At 42.3% G+C, this 603-nt stretch overlaps 1 protein-coding gene across 1 annotated transcript in view; it reads left to right on the forward strand.

Annotated features, from left to right (window-relative positions):
- Positions 1-603, forward strand: part of PAMR1 (peptidase domain containing associated with muscle regeneration 1) — a 105,740-nt gene that overhangs the window by 62,052 nt on the left and 43,085 nt on the right. The window contains exon 6 of the mRNA XM_007943306.1: positions 176-238. Coding sequence (XP_007941497.1) covers positions 176-238 — 63 coding nt within the window. The remainder of the gene's footprint in view (positions 1-175; positions 239-603) is intronic.

Raw genomic sequence — 603 nt, forward strand, 5'->3', positions numbered from 1 at the left:
GATTGTTTCTTCTCTGCTTCTGCACTAAGCATCACATTTGACATTCGTTTATTATCTAGTGCTACTGTAACACAAGTGAGTGGTTTTAAAGAACAGATACCTATTTTCTCATAGTTATGGAGGCTAAAAGTCCAAGTCAGGGTATTGGCCATGTAGATTCCTTCCTGGTTTGTAGACAAAGCTGGATCTTACAAGTGTGCCTGCCTGGCAGGCTATACTGGGCAGCAGTGTGAAAATCGTGAGTATACCTCCAGAGTAGAAGTTAAGGTCTTACCTGGGGCTGGCATGAATAGGGCATTGGGAGCTTGCAGGCTTTTCCTTGGCTCCTTGGCATTCTTTGGCTTGTAGACAATCCTCACATGACACCTATCTTCTCTTATTTGTATCTCTGTATTTATTCTGGTGTTTTTATAACTCCCAAGTGATTAGGTTTTGTATCCACCTCTCTGGCATGATCTCTTTAATATAAGGAAAGAAAAGCCCTATTTCCAAACCAGGTCACATCCGCAGGTACAAGGGCCAGGAATTCAGTACACATTTTAGGGGCGTGAAATTCAATCCACAATAACCAGACACTTCTGCTTCATCATTCCTGCTTTGCTT

The sequence above is a fragment of the Orycteropus afer genome, unplaced genomic scaffold (assembly GCF_000298275.1).
Source record: "Orycteropus afer afer isolate SDZICR_OR568_19922 unplaced genomic scaffold, OryAfe1.0 scaffold00103, whole genome shotgun sequence".
NCBI lineage: Eukaryota > Metazoa > Chordata > Mammalia > Tubulidentata > Orycteropodidae > Orycteropus > Orycteropus afer.